Consider the following 16,186-nt stretch of genomic DNA (forward strand, 5'->3'; position numbering starts at 1 on the left):
AGACCTATAACCGGCAGAGAGAAAAAAAAAAAAAATGGCGGCGGCATTGTCATTCCATGATTTGAATGTAGATTTCAGTCGTTTCGTTAAGTGTGAGGTCTGTTATATGTATTCCTTCGATTACATAAATGATTTGTGGATGTTTAGTGCGGATGGAAGAAGGGTGTGTGCGAAGTGTGACCTGAACGAAGAACTAATGAATGCGAATATGAAATTGATGACAGAAAGTGCTAGTACCGATTGTATTGCGATTGCACGTTTGAAAGAAAAGGATACTGAGCAAGAGAAGCGAAAAAATGTTAAAAAATCAGGAAAAAAGAAAAAGAGCGATTTGACAACCGTAACGGATGTTAAAAGGGACGAAAGTGAGGTGGAAAGAAACGAAATTGAGAGAACGAATGAAAGTAGAACTTGCGTAATGCAGAAATCGCAAGTAAAAAAAATCGAAAGAATAAATGATGGCGAAAGTTCGATGCATGTTGGACCGAAAGTACTGAAACAAAGAAAGATGAATGACAGTAAAAGTGAGAAGAATGATAGCGAAAGTTGGACGCATGTTAGTCCGAAAGTACGGAAACAAAGAAAGATAAATGAGAGTGAAAGTGAAAAGAATGATAGTGAAAGTTGGACGTATGTTGGACCGAAAGTACGGAAACAAAGAAGGATGAATGAGAGGGAAAGTGAGAAGAGGGGGTCGAGAGTTAGAAAGTTAGAAAGATTTAATGATAGAGAGAATGTGTCGCGAGGTTCGGAAAGTGAATTAGATTGGATGAGGCAAGAAATGAAATGGATGCGGAATGAAATTAAGAGAATTCAGGTCAAAACTATTACAATAAATCATGATGGCATGAAAGAGTTAACGAAAGATGAGCGAGTGGCGTTGTATGGCGACTCCATTATTAAAGGTGTGCTAGAGGATAAAATGCACAAGGTATGTTTTCCAGGTGGTAAAATAAGTAGAGTGATTGAGGCATTGGATATGAGGCAGGAGCGAGCAAAAGAGTTAATTGTATTAATTGGTACAAATGATTTGAGAGAGAACAAAGAGCATGTCAAAATGAATGTCAAGAGACTGCTTGGAAAGATAAAAGAGAATAGTGTGACAGGAAGGGTGGTCAGTGTGTTGCCTAGGTATGATTGTGGTGAAATGAGGCGGAGAGCAAGGATTATGAATGGTATTCTGGCTGAAATGTGTGAGGAGACGGGAGTACAGTTTGTTAATGTGTGGAATGAGTTTGAGGGACGAAGTGAGCTGTATGGGAGTGATGGACTGCATTTGAGTGGTTATGGTGTGAGTCGCTTGGAGAGACTGCTGCTGGAAGGTAGAGAAGTGAATAGAGAAAATGAATCAGATCGAGAGGGGAGTGATGTGGAAGAGCAGGAGAGTAAGACAGGAGAGATTGAAGAAGTGGAAAACAATGGAGAGGTGAGTGGTATGAGTATAGAAAATGAGAGAATGGGTGTGCAAGAGGAGCAGGGAAACGGGGAGGCCCAGGGTGGACAGGGATACACAGCGTGAGAAAGGTGGATGCTCCAAGAGGAGGTGAGAGCATGTGTAGGCAGGAAAGTAATGGGATGACCAGGGATCAAGAGGAAACAGATGTTGTTGCAAAGGGTTCTAAAATGAAGAAGCAGAAAGAGAAATGGCCCCAGTTCAGCATGGAGAGAGCACATCGAGTGAATGGTATCAGTGGAACTAGCTGTAGATCCAGAAATGAGTTGTTGTGTTTGTATACCAATGCTAGAAGCATAAGAAACAAGGCGGATGAAATGGTTGCACTAATTGTGTCTGTGCACCCAGAGATTGTCGGAATAAGTGAGACATGGTTAGATGAGGACGACATCCTGACAGGAATAGAGATGGAAAGCTATGATGTGTTTCGTGAGGATAGAAGGGATAAAAAGGGAGGGGGAGTGCTATTGATGATAGAGAAAGAGTTATGTCCATACAAGGTAGAGATGCAAGAGGGAAATAGGGCCAGTGGTTTTGAGGCAGTATGGTGTGAGATAGAGGTGAATAGAATCAAATACTTGGTGGGATGTTGTTATAGACCTGGTAATGTGGATGGTGGTGATAGTGAAATGTATAGTCAAATAAGCCAAGCAAATAAGAAAAGGGTGATCATTATGGGTGATTTTAATTATGGCAATATAGACTGGAATGAAGAGATAGCGACTGGAAGTAAAGAAAATGAGTTTCTTGAGTTTTTGAGGGATAACTACCTCAGACAGTATGTAACAGAGGGCACACGAGGATTAAGGGTCTTGGATTTGGTCATCTCATCGGAGGATGTAATTATAAATGAGGTGTCAAATCATCCACCAATTGGTGAAAGTGACCATGAGGTGATTACCTGGGTGGTTGCCAGCAGTGCAAGGACCCCTGTGAAAAAAGGGTATATGTGGAACTACAAGGGGGGTGATTATGAAGAGCTCAGGAGACAGCTTGCAGATGTAGCATGGAATGAGGAGTTAGCTGGAAAAGAGATCAATGCAGCTTGGGGGATTTTCAAAAACTATTTAGTAGATGCAATGTCTAAATGTATACCAAGGGTGAGAAGGTTAAATAAGGTAGGTGTGAGATGGATGAATAAAGAGATTAGCATGCAATACAGAAAAAAAAAGGCATTGTGGAGACAGCATAAGAGAAGTGGAAGTAACCAATTTCATGAGGTCTACAAAGACCAGGCAAGGAGGGTGACTTGGTTGGTGAGAGTAGCTAAAGAGAGGTATGAACAGCAGTTAGCTAATGAAGCTAAAAAGAATCCTAGGGAGTTCTTTCGATATGTAGCCAGCAAAAGAAAGAATGATTATGGAAGGATGACATTGATTGGAGGAAATGGTATAAAGACAGCTGTTGCAGAATGTGTTGTGGAGATACTTAATGAGCAATTCATAAAGATCTTTCAATCTTGTGAATGTGACTTCATGGAGAGATTAAGAGCAGTTGATGATGGGGAGGAGAGACTGACTGTAAGTGAGCAAGAAGTGTTTGGGGAGTTGAGTAAACTAGATGTAAATAAGGCTGTGGGACTTGATAATATATCACCACGTATTCTGAAGGAGTGTGCTAGAGAGTTGACACCTGCCTTGACATATTTTTTTAATACGAGTCTTGCACTTGGTCAAGTTCCTAAAGAGTGGAAGGAGGGCAAGATTGTGCCACTTCATAAAGGAGGTGATCGAACTCAAGCATCAAACTATAGGCCTATCTGTGTGTCAGGTGTTGTGGTTAAGTTGTTGGAGAAGCTTGTGAGAACTAGGATCCAGAGTTGGGTTGACAACAATGGTATAATTTTTGATGGACAGCATGGATTTGCTAAAGGGAGGTCATGTTTTAGTAATCTACTTACTTATTACAATAAAGTGACTGCTTCCTTGGACAGAGGAGAAGGATACACAGTAATATACTTGGATTTCGCAAAAGCTTTTGATAGAGTGCCTCATGATAAGTTGACAGTCAAACTAGAGCAGATGGGGTTGGATATTAGATTAGTGCATTGGATTGGAGACTGGCTATCTGATAGGTATCAACAAGTTGTGTATGGGGGTGCAATATCCAGGAAAAGGAAAGTCACTAGTGGAGTGCCTCAGGGGTCTGTTTTAGGGCCATTACTATTTAACTTATATATTAATGATATTGGTGAAGATTTGGATGGAGATATTCAGTTGTTTGCAGATGATGCAAAGTTGGGACGAACCATAAAGAGTAGTGAAGATGTTGTGGCCTTGCAAGAAGACTTGAATAAATTGAGTGATTGGGCAAGCAAATGGGGATGCGAGTTCAATGTTGCAAAATGTAAGGTTTTAAAATTTGGAAAACAAAGATGGGATGCAGAATTTATGCTTGGTGAGAATATATTGTTGGAAGTAGAGGAAATAAGAGATCTGGGGGTGATAGTGGATAAGGATCTAAAATTTAGGGGACACATCGCCAAAATTGTGAAGACAACACAAAGACTTCTGGGAATGATGCGGAGGACACTGACATGTAGAAATAGGGAGATACTTGTTCCAATGTATAAGGCTTTGATTAGGCCACACTTGGACTATTGTGCCCAGATTTGGTCACCGGGTTTTCAGAAGGATGAAGAGATGTTGGAAAGGGTCCAAAGGCGAATGACTAAGGTAGTTTCTGACCTCTGGAATGTTGAGTATGAGGAAAGATTGAAAAGATGTAATTTGCAGAGTCTCGTGGAGAGAAGGAAGAGGGGAGATATGATAGAGACCTACAAGTTGGTAAGGGGTTGTTATAGGATCAATGGTGGAGAAGTTCTACAGAGAATAGTGGGAGATCAGGGGAGAACCAGAGGTCATCCCTGGAAACTGTATAAGGAGGGTGTGAGTAAGGGAGTGAGAGGCAGGTTTTTTTCGTGCAGAGTTGTGAGTAATTGGAATGCCCTGCCTGAGAGCGTGGTGTCTGCAAGTAGTTTGAATGTGTTTAAGACACGGTATGATGAGATGTGTGTGTAAGATAAAAGGACCTCCTAGATGAGTCTTTGACTCCATGAGGTCTTGTTTTAATAATAATAATAATAATAATTTGCTTAGGAGTTGGAGGAGAAGAATGATTCCAAGCTTGATATCGTTCTTCTCCTCCAGTAATATGCCAGCCTGGTTGGCTGAGTGGATAGCATATCCAGTTTCCAGCCAAAAAGCTGCGGGTTCGAATCCCACTGTGGGCATGGATGTTTGTGATTGTCTGTGGAAATACCAGTGGTGGTCGGCGGTAGATGGCGTTGGTGGTTGCAGTTGGTTGGTGGGTGAATGGTGGAAACGGAGTTGTGGAGCAGGTGCACTCCCTTGAAAAGTCCTTGGACTCCCTGGAGGTGTCAAATAATAATAATAATAATATCCTAAAACTTTGTTTTTGGGTGATGTTATGACAACACAGTCAGGATGTGAAAGTGTAAAAAGCATGGAATGGCAGATTGTGCCCAATATCATTGTTAGAAGACCAGATGGCAAGAAGGAAGCAAGTTTTCTTCTTTTAGCCCTTCAGAATCAGATTTGAATTTATGATGGTTTTTCTGTATGATGATTTATTTTCTTTGACTACCTTGACATACTTATTTATAGATAGTAGTCAGTGATTTTGATTAGAGATGAAGGCTTTCTTTCCAGCAAATATTATATTGTGATTGTTCAAAATAGGCATTCAGATCAGAAGAGTGGAAATAGTAGTGTGACCATGAAAGCTGTGAGTAGAAGTTTCACAGTTAATTCTTACTTCATGCATCATTGTAGTGCAGGAGAGTAGCTGAAGGGAAAAGGTACTTGTAAGAGAGGAAACTTGCATAAGGTTATGGTTTGATTTTTATGTGACTCACACCCATATAAGATTGAACTGAAAATTGCTGAACGATACGCTTGGAAGAAAAACTGCTTAAGAAAAGAACAGGATTGTTCTAGGAATATAGATTATCTAGTATTCCAGTTGGTAGATGAATGATTTACATAAGCTGATTGCAGATATTTTGGCATTTCTTCAAACATGAGCAGCATAGGAATTTGAAAAGGAAGCCAACTAGATTCCCTTCTTTGGCATTACTGATTAGCTTGCAGGAGATACCATGGCATTTCCTGTTGGTGGTGGTCTAACATGTGTTGGCCATCTGTCTATCTGAATACTGGATGATCCTCACTCTCCTCCTGATGTCCTGAACCTTTTCTTAAACCAGCTCTCCTTCCACATATAATTTAGATATTAGCATTTTACCAAATTAATTCAGATAGTTATTTATAGAGTGGAGGAAAAGAACAGGATGCCACCCTCGGAAATTGTATAAAGTGAAATGAGAAAAAGAGTGAAGAGAGTGATGTGGATTGCTTACATGGAGAGTTACAATGCTTGACAATTGCTACATGATATTGTGAATTTAGAGATTGTCAAGTTTAAGGTGCAGTATGATAGGCATGTCAGAAGTTGAGTTGGATCTTCCATGATCAGTGTTCTTACTTTATGAATGTCTGTTAACAGTAGTAGTAATAATAATTTATAATTAAATAGAAATAACAGTTTCAAAATTATTTGAATACCGTAATTATCACCTGCTTTATATGTGATAACAAATATGCATACCTTTCAGGACTGGAAATTTCAGTGCAGTTCATGGGATCTAAGTTTAGAAACCAAAATTAATTCCACGTATACACCATACTGTCATGTAATTTTCAACATCTCTTTTGTGTGATTGATATGAACAAATTACGAAATAAATCTGGAAGATTAAAATGTTCCTAACAGAATTATAAACATTTTTTATAATGGAATACTAATCTTTAAAGGTACCTGTTTATTAATATTAATTTCTATCACATGGTAACAGTTTTTAACTGGTAATTCACCGACTTTATGTACTTTGTATTCCATTCCTTTGAATTGCTTGTTGTCTACACTGATGATGATGATGTACTGTTATTTTCAGTATGAAATATCTGTACTTTTATTTCATTAAAGTTAATTACTGTGGTTATCATGTAATTTATTATTTATAATGGAATACTGTTGCAAATCTGCTTTTATTTTTCTAGTTGTAATTTCAAATTCAGTTTTTTCCTCCCATTCATAATTTTAACTTATATTTTTAGCTTTAGTGAATACTGAAAATACATCATTGTCCTACCTTAATCACAATCCAATGGATGCACTGATGTCAGTGGAACTTCCTAACAATGAATTCCTCCTTATTTTTAGTTGTAAGTATCATGATTCAAAATAAATGGTTTTGTAACATGGTAGTTAAATTTTAGTCATCTTTAAAAAATGTATTCATTATATATTACTTCATGTTACTATGATGATGTGTGTTACTGTGTTGATCTGAGACAAACTGGTGGTGTGAGTGGCTGTATGTAAATTGTCAGGAAAGATGAATTGATTTTTCAAGAATGATACGGGGCATGAAAGCAAATTATGTATGTACACATGGGAAGATGATGAGGATGTCTGCATGGAGAGGGTGAATAAGAAGTGGTAGGGAGAAAAAGGGAGAGCATAGGTACAAAAGCCAACAATACTGAGAATAAGATAGCTGACAGCAAGAAAGAGAGGAAGACTGATGGTAAGGTAGTGAGTGCGAATGCAGTGAGAAAGTGAATTGAAACATGAAAGCTGAGTTTGTAAAGATGAAACAAGATGAAGCATATGCAGAGTGAAATGAGAAGACTTGTAGATATGCATGGAAGAGTGAGTAAGAATGGAATGAAAGATGGCTATGTAAAAGAGGTAATGAATGATTTCAGGTTGGCATTGTAAGGAGTATTTGATTTTTAGAGGTGTGGTGAAAGAGAAGACACACAAGGTTTGTTTTCATGGAAATAGAATAAGCAGGGCAATTAATACATTGTATATGAGAAGTGAGTGAACAAAAGAGTTGGTAGCAATAGAAGGAACAAGTTTGGGAACAAAAAGAATGTGAGATTGCTATCAAGAGTTTGTTGAGCAGAGTAAAAGATAACAGTGTAGTAGGAGGGGTAGTCAGCATGTTGTCCATGTAACACAAGTGATGGGTTAAAATGGTGAGGTCTGTTAGCATACTATTGTTTGATGAAAGGAGTGCAGTGTGTGAACATATGGGATGATTTTGTAGGACAGATGGAACTGTATAAGAGAAATGAACTGCATTTAAATAGTTTTGGTATGAGTCAACTGGAGAGACTTCTGCAGGAAGAGAGAGAAAAAGGATTGCACTGAACATAAGATTGGAGGAAATAAGTGACATGGAATAAGTGATGTGGAAGAGATTAAATGAGAACTTGTAATGGAGAGATGAGTTGTGTAAGTAAAGAGAATATGAGAATAGATACCGAAGACATTGTATTGTATTGTCATAGAAATAGAAATAAGATGTTATATTTGTTTACAAATGCCAGAAGTATCTACATGAGGAACAGAATTGTTTCATTGATTGTGTTCATTTTCCCAGAATTTGTTGGAATGAGTAAGATGCAGCTGAATGAGGATAACATCATGACAGGAATAGAGATAGACAAGTATGATATTTTTTGTGAAGAAAGATAGATTTTGTGATGATAGCAGGAGAGTTATGTCCATCCAAGGTGGAAATGTTAAGGACAAATAGTGGCAGAAGTTTGTGGCAGTGTAGTGTGAGATTGAAATGGATAGGATGAAATATTTACTTCACTGTTACTTTAAACCTGATAATGAGAAGAGCAGTGAGAAGAAAATGTACAAACAAATTAGCCTATCAAATAGGAAAAAGATGATCATTATGGGTGATTTTAATTATGGTAGTATAGGTAGGAATGAAGAGATGGCATCTGGAAAGGGGGGGGGGGGGAATTGAAGCTCTCAAGTTTTGAGAGACAACTTCCTTAGACAGTATGTAGCAGAGGGATCTTGGATTTGATCATCTCATCAGAAGATGTGATTATAAATGGGGATATCACATCTCCCTTTATTTAGTGAAAGTGACCATGAAATGATCACCTGATAATTGCTAACTGTATCAGGACTTCTATGAGTAAGGGATATATGTAGAACTATAAGACAGGTGATTATGAAAAGCTAAGGCAACAACTTGCAGCTATATCATGGAATGAGATAATAAGTAATGGATGATAAAGATATTATGGCTGCTTGGGCCCTACATAAGAACCACCTGGCAGAAGCAATGTTTGGATGTATTCTAAAGGCCACCAGGTTAAATAAGGTTAGTGTGAAATAAATGAATGAAAAGGTTAGGCCTGCTGTCTAGAAGAAGAAGAAAGAGGTTAGGCTTGATGTCTGGAAGAAGAAGGCATTATGGAGGCAGCACAAGATGAGTGATAATAATCAGTTGCATGAGGAGTATAAAGAGTAAGCAAGGAAGGTTACTCACTTGATAAGGGTAGCAAAAATGCAGTATCAGTAGCAATTAGTATAATGAGGCAAAAAAAAAAAATCCAACAGAGTTCTTTCAATATCTGTCCTGTTGAAAAAAAAGAATGATTATGGAAGATTGAAACTGATTGGTGAAAATGATAGTGCAGATAGTTGAGATATCAAATGAGCAATCCATAAAGATATTTCATCCTTGTGGGTTCAATATCATGCGGAACTTGAATGTTGTGGAAAGGATAGAGAAGAGAAGAGAATGATGGTGAGTGAGCAGGAGATATATGGGGAATTGAGAAAATCTGACATTAACAAGGCTCTAGGACTTTATAACATATCACACCCTACATATTTTGAAGGCGTGTTCTGTGGAGTTAACAACAGTTTTGACATACTTGCTTAAATGTATCTTATGCTGAGCCAAGTTCCAAAGGAGTGAAAAGGATGAAAAATTGTTCTGCTTATTTCACTACCGTATCAACTCTCATTGTTATTATTCCAGACCTCTATAGTCATGAGACTCATCATGGGAGGTTTCATCTTATATAGCACAAAGGTTGACAATGCTCCTTAAATTCTTTCACTTTCAGCTCTTTCGCTACCCTCTCATGCACTGCATTCCCTGATTTTCTGAATCCCAAAAGCATTCGCATTTGGGATTCAGAAAATCCATGAGTGATTGTTAAGAAACAAATGCATCCACAACGTGTCACTGTTTGGTGCAGATTTTGGGCTGGAGGCATCATCGGTCCATTCTTCTTCGAAAATGCAACTGGTAAGGCAATAACAGTTAATGGTGCTCACTATCGCGACATGATAATCCAGTTTTTTGTGCCTAAATTGCAAGATATGGATGTGGACGACATGTGGTTTCAACAAGACGGTGCCACATGCCATACAGCCTGAGAAACAATTCAATTACTGCATGAGTCATTTCCTGGTCGTGTAATTTCCCGTTTTGGTGATCAGAATTGGCCGCCCAGATCATGTGACTTAATGCCGTTGGACTTTTTTCTTTGGGGTTTTTTGAAGTCTAAGGTTTATGCTAACAAGCCTGTGACCACCCACGCCTTGAAGGAGGAAATTGAGCGCTGTATCAATGAAATTCAGCCACATTTATGCAAAACGGGCATGGAAAATTTCGACAAAAGAGTGCGTATGTGCCAGCAAAGCCGTGGAGGCCATTTACCCGATATGCTATTCCATGCATAACCCTATACTGTATACTTTATGAATCAATAAGAAATTATAATTTTTAATTAAAAACCTGTGTTTTCTATCAAAATTACTTTTTGCATGAATTTTGGGACACCCCGTATATGCCTGATGGACTACATTTAAATGGTTTTGGAATTGGATGTGTGGAGAAAGTGCTGTTTAGTGATAGTGCAGAACCAGGGAAACTAGAGATATTAGGGAGGATGAGATCAAACATGTGTCTGGCCACCCTGTGATAAACAAGCATGGGTACAATAATGATTATGAAATGTCAAATGGGTTTGCACAGGTCTCCACTTTAAATAGGTTGGTAATGACATTACACAAGTGTAACTATGGGTACAAAGGGACATTGAAATGAATGCAAGAAGTATGAGGAATGGGGATGAGGAGTTCTGGCCATTGGTAAGCTCAGCCTGGCCAAAAATTATAGGCATCAGTGAGACCTAGTTAATAGAAAATGATATAGTTATAGGGATAGAATGTAAAGGGTATTGTATTTTCAGGGAGGATAGAAGGAATGGGACAGGAAGTGGTGTATTGCTGATGATAGCTGAAGAATTACAACCAACAAAATTAGAAAATAAAGAGGATATTAGGTCTGAGGGGGATGATTCATTTGAGGCTGTCTAGTGTGAGATAGGCAAATAGGACAAAATACATTGTTGGGACAAAATACTAGGAGGATCCACAGGAAGATGTAGATGTCATGCAGTGACAAATCAATACAATGAGTGTAGGCCAAACAATTAGCATGGGAGACTTGAACTATGAGGACATTGACTGGAGGGAGGAAAGGTGGCACAGCAAGATGGAAGTGGGATTTATACAGTCGCCAAGGGATAATTACATGAAACAACATATTATAGGGGGGGGAGGAGTTTGAGGGTGTTGGATCTGATAGTAGCATCGAAAGATGTATCAATGACCAAGGTAGACACTATCTCCAACTGGGGAGAGTGACCATGTGGTCTTGTTCTTGGAAGTTGCCAAACACGCGGAGTTCTCTGTCAAGAAGGGGTTAATGTTCAACTACAAGGCTGGTGATTATGTGAGACTCAGGAGTCATCTTGGAACGTTGCCATATCTTGTGGAGTTATAAGGAAAGAATGTCAGTAGTGCATGGCAAGTGGTCAGAGATTGCTTGAAAGTAGCAGTATCAGACTGTATACCCAAGGTCAGGAGGATAAACCAAGTTGGAATTAAGTGGATGAATAGGGATATAAAGCGAAGAACTGCAAAAAAAAAAAAAAAGAAAACATTATGGAGGAAATATAAAAAAAAGTGATCAGCATACTCATAAGCACAAAGTGCAAGGAAGAAGGGTGACTGTTATGGTAAGGGAAGGCCAAATCAGACTATGTTAGAGAATTAGTCAAACAGGCCAAAGTAAATCCAAAAGAGTTTTTTCATTATGTAGCAAGTAAAAGGAAAAATGACTATGGTAGAATGACTTGAAACAATGCTGATCGTAGGAAGGTTATTGAACCAAAAGAAATAGTTGAGTTGCTTAGTGATCATTTTGCAAAGGTAAGGTGTATCATCCAGGTGGTGATTTTACAGTTGCTGTTGTTACAGATGCTACAGAGATGCATATCAACATTGAGTTAGATGAACAGGAGGTGTTCAGTATATTAAAAAATATTAATGTGAACACAGCAGTGGGACTGGATGGCCTATCAGCTCATGTACTATGTGAATGTGCAAGAGAATTAGCATTGCCTCTCATGAAGTTGTTCATTCTAAGTCTCAGCTCTGGCAGGGTTCCATGGGAATGGAAAGATGGTAAGATAGTACCATTGCATGAAGGTGGCTCCAAGAACAGAGGTAGCAAACTACAGACCAATTAATATATCAGGAGTGGTTGTTAAAGTATTAGAAAAGTTGGTGAAAGGTAAATTACAATAGTAATTTACTATTCATATTTTATTTGAATAAAATTTTATTCAAATTTTATAATAAAGTGACAGCAGAATTGGATAAAGGTAATAGCCACATCATGATACTGCTCGACTTTGCCAAGGCATTTGACAGAATACCACATGGAAAACTATTACAAAAACTGGAGAAGATGGGAATGAATATAAAACTAGGAGTATGGATCAGGGGGATGGCTGATGTAAAGACACCAGAGAGTAGTATATGGTAGAGTGGAGTCTAGGAGAATGATGGTGACTAGTGGAGTACCTCAAGATTTGGTACTAGGGCCACTACTCTTTAATTTGTATATCAATAACATATGGAAAAATTTAAGAGAGAATATGCAGTTTACTGATGATGCAAAACTGTGGAGAGCAATAGTTGATAAAGGTGATGTTGATATCCTGCAGGATGATTTAAATAAATTGGCATTGTGGGCAGAGAAGAATGATTGTCAATTTAATGTTGCAAAATGTAAGGTTATGCACTTCAGGTTGAAAAGGTTGCATATGGTGTATCATATTGATGGTATTAATTTGCAGGAAATTGAAGAGGCTAGGGACTTTTCAATAATCTTGGACAAAGAGTTCAGAGGGCATATTGCATAGGTTTGTAAAATAGCTCAATAAATTACTTGGATGTTGAAAAACACAATAACAAGTAAAGATAAAAAAGTTATTATCCCTCTTGATAAGGCTATGATTCGGCCACATCTTTACTACTGTGCACAGATTGGATCACTTTTGTTTCTTGCAGGAGATGTTCGAAAAGATTCGGAGATGAGTGATCAAGATGGTTGATAGGCAGAAAAGAGATTACATGATATAAATTTTTAAGCTATTAAAGGAATGGATTGCCAGAATTGGTTATGAGTTCCCTGATGGTGAATGGATTCAAGGAGAGGTATGATAGGATTTTTGTGTAAGATGGTTGATTTGGGACTCCCATAATAGTCCTTTGGACTCCATGGAGATGCCGTAAATAATAATAATAAGAAGAATCCATAGACAATATCATTGACCATGAAGTCTGAATAGTAATGGTACTAGTACTGAACTCTATTTGTGACCTTTCTACTGCCCAGTTCTGATTCCCAAACACAGCTCTCTGGTATCTATCCAAAGCCAAAGTTCCGGTCCATTCAGCTAGCCCAATATCTAAACCCATACATTACAACTCGATATGTTTTCTGAATATATTTGTGAAGCAGGATAGCACAACTAAAGGGATTGTACGACAGGAGAAAGATGAATATGAGTCTGAAGATGTGGTTGCAGTAGCACAAGGTGATGGAATGCATAAAGATTGAGGATGAGACATGTAGAAGGGGAAATCAGTCATGATCAGGGAAACGGGAATGGTCAGACCAAAGAGAAAGGAGTGGTATAACAGCTAGAATAAAGAATGTTGGTGCTGATAGAATGGCTTCAAAGACATAAGAATTGTTATGTTTGTACACAAATGTAAGGAGTATTCGAAACAAGAGAGCTGAGCTTGTTGCAGTGATCCAGCCAGTATGCCCAAAGATGATTGGAATAAGTGAAACTTGGTTGTCTGAGGAGGATGTTATATTGAGGATAGAAATGTGAAAAGAGGGGGGGGGGGAGTGCTTTTAATCACTATAGAGAAATTGTGTAAACAAAGTGTGGAAGTTGATATTGCATGCACAGATTTGGAATCTGTGTCGTGTGAAGTTGAAATAAACAGGCTAGTATATGTAATAGGGTGCTGTTATAGGCCGGGGAATGCAGAGAAAATTATTGTGAAATGTTTAAGCAAATCGGTTGGGCATATAAAAAGAAGGCGATCCTAATGGGAGACTTTAATTACAGGAATATATATAGTGTGTGGGAACAAGGAGAGTGAGTTTGTTGAATTTCTCAGAGATATATATCTTAAGCAGCATATGACGGAAGCAACTAGAGACTTTATTGTTTTGGATTTGGTGATAATTTCGCATTATGTAGTTGTTAATGAGGTGTTGACACTGTTGCCGGTTGCTGAGTGATCGTGAGATGTTAATTTGGGAAATGGTGAAACAAGAAAAGGTTGCTGCCAAAAATAGAGATATGTGGAAATATAAAGTGGGTGATTATACATTGGTTAGATAAGCTGAGCAGAAAAGATGTTGACAGTGCATGGAAATTTGCAAGTCGGTATCTGACACAAGCAATGCATAACTGCATACTAAGGGTTAAGCGAGTAAATAGAGTAGGAGTGCAATGGATGAACAGTGAAATCAAGCAGACTGTGCTGGAAAAGAAAAGGCCATGGAGGAGGTACAAGACGGTTCACGGTGATTGGATCCATGAAGAGGATAAAGTACAGGCTAGAAAGGAGATGAACAGTTAAAGAAAAAAAAGGTTCAGTATAAGAGGAGATTGGCTGGTCAGGTAAACATTAACTCAAGGGAATTTTTCCACTATATAGCAAGCAAGAGAAAGAATAATTATGGCAAGTTCACATGGATGCATAGTCATGCCAGCAGAATAACAGTTGCAAAGAATATAGTGGAATTATTGAACAAGCACTTTATTACCATATATTACACTAGTGTAAAAGATGCAGTGCAATAGATAGAAGGTAGGCAAGTATTACAGGAATTGGAAGTGAAAGAATCAGAGGTGTATGAGGTTTTAATTAAATTAGATAAGGCTGTGAGAATGGATGACATATGACCATGTATTCTTCACAAACATGCATCACAGTTGGCTATACCCTTGATTGGTTATTCAGTGAAAGTCTTACAGAGGGTAGGGTTACTAAGGAGAGGAAATAAGACAAAATAGAATCATTCCACAAACATGGTTCTAGGACAAAAGCTTCCAATTATAGACTATTCTGTATAACTGCAGTTGTGGTCAAGGTGTTGGAGAGATTGGCTAAGAATAGGATTGGGTTGATGGACATAGCATTCTTTATGATGGTCAGCATGGATTTGTAAAGGGTAGGTCCTGTTTTAGCAATTTACCTGCATTTTATGATAGAGTAATTGGTGTACTAGATAATAGAGAATCTTATACAGTGATATTCTTGGACTTTGCAAAAGCATTTATAGATTACCACATGATAAGTTGTACAAACTGCAGAGGATGGGAATAGATAGTATATTGGTTAGATGGATTGGAGATTGGCTCTTTGAATGATGCCAGCAGGTAGTGAATGATGGAGCAGTGGCTCAAAAAAAGGAGGGTAACCAGTGTCATGGCCAGGTTTATGTTCATGGGCCCCCTGCTGTTTAACTTGTTTGTAAACAATATATCATGTGGACTGAGTGGGAATCTTCAGTTGTTCGCTGATGATGCAAAATTGCAAAGAATTATAAGTAGCACTGATGATGTTAATTCCCTTCAGGAAGATTTTAATAGACTTTTTATTTGGACAAAGGAGTTGGGTTGTAGTTTTAATATTAATAAGTGCAAGGTGTTGCATTTTGGAGTGCTGAAACATACGGCTGTGTACTATATATACAGAACTGTACTGCAGGAAGTGGATGAAATTAGAGATTTAGGGGTGATGGTTTTAAATTACAAACCATTAGGAAAAAGAAACCAGGATGTCCCCTTAAGATATTCCACAATGACTTCTAAGACCGGTGCAGGCTACTCTAGGCCTAAATCCTTGACAAGCATGAGGAGGAGGAGTGATGGTTGACATTAGACTAGAGTTTAGAGAGCATATTGCTAGCATTGCAAAGGCTGCACATCATAGTACTGCTGTGATAAGAAGTACTCTAACATGTAGGGAGAAGGAAGTGGTTGTGCCACTGTTTAAAGTCATCCTACACTTGTACTATTATGCTCAAATCTGGCACCTGGTTTTTAATGCTGATATGGAGACATTGCAGAGGCTTCAGAGGTGAATAACTAAGACAATATCAGGACTTTGGACTGTTGGCTGTGGAGAGAGGTTGAAGAAATGTGGACAGGAAGAAAAGAGATGATATGATAGATAGATTAAAGTTAGTGAGAAGATTTTGTTTTAATCCAGGGATTTTAAATATAGGATTATAAAAAGAGTAGAAGGGAAAAACCAGAGGCCATCCTTGGAAGTCAGTGAATGGAACACATTACCAGAATGTGTTGTTAATGCAAGAGCATTAAGGATTTTAAGATTTGGTATGATAGATATGTTGTCGGTTGAATGAATCTCCCACAATGAGTCTTCTGACTGCATGGAGGGTGCAATAATAATAATAATATCAACTTA

The 16,186-nt window shown here is 38.2% G+C and overlaps 1 protein-coding gene across 1 annotated transcript in view; it reads left to right on the forward strand.

The window, feature by feature from the left end:
• LOC150101467 (serine/threonine-protein kinase Genghis Khan-like) overlaps positions 1 to 16,186 on the forward strand; it is an 896,778-nt gene that overhangs the window by 780,387 nt on the left and 100,205 nt on the right. Inside the window, 1 exon segment of the mRNA XM_090400803.1 lies at positions 6,592 to 6,699. Within this exon segment, the coding sequence (XP_090256929.1) occupies positions 6,592 to 6,699 (108 nt within the window).

The sequence above is a fragment of the Typopeltis vanoorti genome, chromosome 11, assembly GCF_054136105.1.
Source record: "Typopeltis vanoorti isolate ZY-2024b chromosome 11, IOZ_Tvanoo_1.0, whole genome shotgun sequence".
NCBI lineage: Eukaryota > Metazoa > Arthropoda > Arachnida > Uropygi > Thelyphonidae > Typopeltis > Typopeltis vanoorti.